We start from the raw sequence: 5,020 nt of genomic DNA, 5'->3' as shown, positions 1-5,020 counted from the left end.
ATGAAAACAACAATTCCATCGGACGTGTGGGAGAGCAAGAAGGACGAGATCACAAACTGGTACAAGGTCGAAGAATGGCCGCTCAAGCAGGTGATCAAGAAGGTACGGTGTGACAGCTTTGACCCAACGTATGTCTCCCCCAATCGAATGCATATCCGATTACTCCGTATAGAAGCCAATTCTTACTCTCTTCGCGCAGTGAGACCCAGCTTCGCAGCAGGCTCAAAAAATGGGGCGTGACGAAACCCAATCGCCAGCGGCGGCAGAAGCCAGAGAGTCCGACGAACGATTCAAAGGCCACGAAGACGGCAATGCCGCAGAAGAGAGCCATCGACCCTCTCGTGCCGTCCTTTCATCGTCCTGTCGCGAGCCACACAGTCACAGAAAATAGCGACCGGTGGGCGTTCCAGTCAACAAACCAGGAATATCTGCTTGAGAACCCTGTGTTCCTGCAGAGCGAACAAACGCACGTAGCTTTTGCCATGCGACCGGCTCACATCGCCGTGTCTGGAGCCAACACCTCGCTTCATCAGTTGCAGCAACCGGCGTACGCGTATAGCACTCCGAGCAATTCATTTGGGCAGCCGTATCAACTACCCAACCCTATCAGCGACACCAATACCACAGCCGGAATCGCAGCGCAAGTTCTACCTACACCATCCTTTAGCAATACTTCCTCCCAATACTCGGCCGGACTTCCCTCACATGCGCAATCGCGCGATCACATTCATCACGAAGGCCCTTCGGTATTGCCACCAGAGCACTGGGTTTATACCTCCACAGAGCAGCGATTCCCATCAGATGCCTATCACCACGTCACACATCCTCCATTCGTTTCCTCTGCTAGCGGCCCACCTTTAATACGGGACGAGAGCCCTGCTGTGCACTCATATGACGAGAAAATATCACCATGTTCGCAAGACGACTTCGAATCAATTCCAGACCTAAGAAATTGGAAAAGGGCATCCAAAATTGCAGACTTGCAGGGAAACATCGTGACAAGAGTTGCAAATCGCCCCCCGAGAGTTCGAAAACCGAAGGTGGATAGAGAAAAATCAGACACTCCCAAAGAGATCAGACGAGTATATGCCGAGGCCCAGAGATCTAACGACATGGGAATATCTCCGTTAATCCCTTCATCTCTTACAGAACAAACTGTTCACGTTGGAATACCATTCAGTGGTACTACTGGCGAGTACATCCTGTCAACTTCTACCGGCTTAGACGCCAAGCCAGCACGATAGGGTGATGTTTGATTTATAGACGGTATTCATCTCATGTTTGGCGGCCACTAGCCCAGGTATTTATTTGCTTTTATCCTTTCTCTATTTTCTCACGTAAGGCAAGGTTTAGGCGGTTCATCTGTGCCACTTTGTTCAATTGTATATTGTATTGATGATGAGCCGGGATTCGGGGTGTTGAAATGAGTTTTTTGGTGCTGGCTTTCCTTTGTTCAACGTCAACTTCTATGGTGTTGCTTCCTCTTTTTGTTCTTTTTTCTATATCTCTTCTTCAACCTTCCCGCCTCGCTGGAGGTATTGGCAAGACTTGGCTTGTGGCAAGAATATCAAAACCAATAGTACAGAGTACTACGTGCAATCCGCATATATTGTACCTAGCGGAGGCAAGAGCAGGTCATCCAACCACTATGTGCCGGGCGTATAAGGTTACTTGTATGATGATGAGAAGTTTGATGCCCCAAGACACTCCAAGCCTTATTACTCATCCCAACCCTAAGCCCTTGAAACAGCCTCGGTATTTTCCCCGCCCAGATGTAAGCTTCATTATTGACTTGCAGGCTTACCGGCTGGAAAGCGGCTACATAAACTGCAGCTAGCTGGAAGGGATAAAACAATTTCGAGGAAGGAAAGGTCATATACGGGTTTTTAGCTAAGATTTGACTCCATTGAGCTTCACGTTACCCAATAGATAACCATCAAGAATATCATCAAAAAAAGAATGCGCGCTGTTCAGGTTAAGGAATATGTCAAGGTACATACCTAACTAGTTAGGAGCTTTGCGTCAATTATCAGTCTATCCTTGCATGGATTGTTTGCTAATACATAATTTCTTCGTGCGCAGGGCCCTCTTGATCTTACGGTCGCAACCCTGCCAACGCCATCTCCATCGCCAAATCAATACTTAATTCGGGTTCATTCTGCCGGCACTAATTTCTTCGACCTTCTCCAAATCCAAGGCAAATATCAGCATCAGCCACCACTTCCATGGGTTTCCGGCGCAGAATTTGCGGGAACAATTCTCAGTACGCCTTCGGGCAGTAAGTCCCCAAAATACAAGGTCGGTGACCGCGTTTTTGGGGCAAGCCAAGGTGCCTACGCTACACATATTTTGGCCGCAGAGCCTGCCTTATTACCAGTTCCTACGAGCTGGAGCTTTGAAGATGCAGCAGGGCTATTCATCACAGTACCAACATCCTATGGTGGCCTTGTACATCGGGCTAAAGTTCAAAAAGGCGATTGGGTTCTTGTTCATGCGGCTGCCGGCGGTGTAGGACTTGCTGCTGTCCAGATTGCGAAGGCAAAAGGTGCCACAGTAATCGCTACAGCAGGAACTGAGAGAAAACGAGAGGTGGCGAAAGCCTTTGGAGCTGATTATACTATCGATTACCGGGATCCCAAGTGGCCTGACGCGGTCAAGAAATTGTGTGCGCAACACCGGACAGGAAATGGCAAAGCGGGGGTTGATATTGTGTATGATCCAGTTGGCATGATCGAGCAGAGTCTCAAATGCGTGGCATGGAACGCGAGATTGCTCGTGATCGGTTTTGCTGGAGGTAAGATCGAGAAAGTCGCCTTGAATCGCGTGCTGTTGAAGAACGTGAGCCTGGTTGGTCTGCACTGGGGCCAATACGTGAATTTTGAAAAGGAAACAGTCGGTATGGTGTGGAAAGGGATCTTTGATTTGATCAAAGAGGGAAAATTCAAGGGAACCAGCTTCACAGATGAGAGCTTTGTTGGGCTGGACTCTCTACCAAAGGCCTTGCAGGCTCTCGGAGGAAGGGAGACCTGGGGGAAGGTGGTAGTCAAAATTCTCGATGATGATGACTCGGAACCTAGATCAAACAAGTTATAATTATCTTAGAAACCGCAATGGGTTTTGTATTTTTTGACATTTTTGTGATATTTTTATATACAACAGGAAACATTCCAAATGTTGTTCTTGTATTGTAGAAGCGCAAGGAGTCATACTTTCTATGGAATCCAGCCCCTGGAAGATTCCTAAGGGTTTGAAGAGAAAATTAGCACGAACTATGAAGGCTCTTTACAGAATCAAAAGCACCACAAGGTACTTCTGACCCCTTTTTGTTCTTGCAGTTTGAACATGAAGATTCACGGAAATATTATTTATACTTTCGTTTCTCCTCCAGCCCCAGCTTACACGAGCACAAAACGTGCAGATGTGTTTGCCGTCCTTTCCAGGGAAAGGGTTCGTAGGGAGTTGCTGGGCACTTTTTCTATTCGGCTGCGTGAGTCGAAAGTTAAAGGCTTCGCTCTAGAACGGCTGGGATCGAAGAGCTGCTTTGAAATAGTAGGTCGAAGACAGTGTAAGGTATGGTTATGATTAGAGATGGAGAGGAGTCCCGGCTCATTCATTCATGGGCTTGATAAGGACCATTATTAATATAAATTATTTCAAACAGCACGACTCAATAGTCCCTTTGATATTTGATGGCTGGGATCCTGTACTTGGATATTTGGCGATGCTGGGAAATGTCAAAAAACAGATGAAGGAAGAAACTGAAAAGTGGTTAGTTAACAATTCTGTTTGCATTGTTTGCAATAGTTCAATTTGAGTTTGTTCTTCACAGCATCCCAGCTCAACTTGTTTCATTCATGATTCCACTGCCTCAAAAATTTGAAGTACTTAGTGGAGGAATGGTTATTTATGCTTCTTTCTCTGTGTTTCCAAGCCCATTTCCCTGGGTCAATCTGCTCACCAAATGTGATCCCCTTCCAAAAGACAGAACCGCTGGTGGATCGAATATATACAAGTGTGGCTATGCCCTCGTTTTCGCCTCTGCTTCGCCCTACCTTAATAGACGGTGAAAGACAACACTTAGGTAGACGTCATAATCGCGATCTGAACTAGTAACATGTGGCCAAATTGCCCTAGCAAATATCTCATTGATATACTTCATCGATGCCAGACTTGACAATGCTCTAATGGGAGCGGTCTCACCATGCCAAACTTTCTGGTGGCATTATTCTATCTTCACCGTAATCAGAGCTCATATTTTCGAGGTACATATCTATGTACATATCTCAGTCGCAGATGGGCCCACCTACACTTGTCAAACAGACCTCCATTGTGGACAAATCTTCTATGGCCAATATAGAGCCGATATAGCCAAGCTTCCTACGGCAGGCGGAGTGCTGCTCGTTCATTGCGCCCGCCACTTCATACCACCGACGTAGTTATCTGTTCCCTTAATCGTCTATGCTGAGGGTGACCCGCTCCTCGATACGGAGTACTCCGTACCTTAAAAGCTATTGGTTTTCTCACCCTTTTCGATTTCCCCTTCTCTACTAGCTTGTTATGGGTTGTCTTTTATAAGCTTTGTGAAAATGAGCTGTCTGCCTTACCGTCACCAGAGAGCGTGACCGCGGCGTGTGCTATCGCGCCAAGCAACAGTTCGCTAACTCAACAACCCTTGAGCCTCACGGTTTGGCGGAGCGGCGCCCAGCTCCGCCTCCGCCAAGTCGCAGAAAAAAGCCGGCGATTCCAACACCATCGCCGCCGGCTCTTCCTTGATTTGTCATCTTGGCAAAAAAGCCAAATTGTTAGCTAGTTGTAACCGACGGGGTAGTAGGTGCCACCGGGAGCCTCTGAAACCTGGGTCACGACACTTAAATCAACTGATGCCCGGCCGGCTTTCTTTCTGGCGTGAAATATACGCGCATTTCGAGCCCAGCTGTCATCCGATCTCTTCTGCACTTGTTGAGATATCATAATAAGCATAACTACTTCATAATATTGCTTTATAAACGAACCCAGGGCC

General features: G+C 47.2%; 2 protein-coding genes across 2 annotated transcripts; both read left to right on the top strand.

Annotated features, from left to right (window-relative positions):
- LOZ57_004280 (uncharacterized protein) lies at positions 1-1,244 on the top strand (the record flags this gene model as incomplete). Its single annotated transcript, XM_049253324.1, has 2 exons — positions 1-128; positions 200-1,244. 2 exons carry the CDS (start codon positions 1-3, stop codon positions 1,242-1,244), a joined length of 1,173 nt encoding a protein of 390 aa, XP_049107670.1.
- A 715-nt stretch (positions 1,245-1,959) lies between these two features.
- On the top strand, positions 1,960-3,093 carry LOZ57_004279 (uncharacterized protein; the record flags this gene model as incomplete). Its single annotated transcript, XM_049253323.1, has 2 exons — positions 1,960-1,992; positions 2,083-3,093. The coding sequence occupies 2 exons, from the start codon at positions 1,960-1,962 to the stop codon at positions 3,091-3,093; spliced, it is 1,044 nt and encodes a 347-aa protein (XP_049107669.1).
- Between the last annotated feature and the right edge of the window lie 1,927 nt (positions 3,094-5,020).

The sequence above is a fragment of the Ophidiomyces ophidiicola genome (assembly GCF_022830035.1).
Source record: "Ophidiomyces ophidiicola strain CBS 122913 chromosome Unknown scaffold_17, whole genome shotgun sequence".
In the NCBI taxonomy this organism is placed as follows: Eukaryota; Fungi; Ascomycota; class Eurotiomycetes; order Onygenales; family Onygenaceae; genus Ophidiomyces; species Ophidiomyces ophidiicola.
Note: the sequence above shows the minus strand (reverse complement) of the source record. Positions and strands in the feature narration are given on the sequence as shown.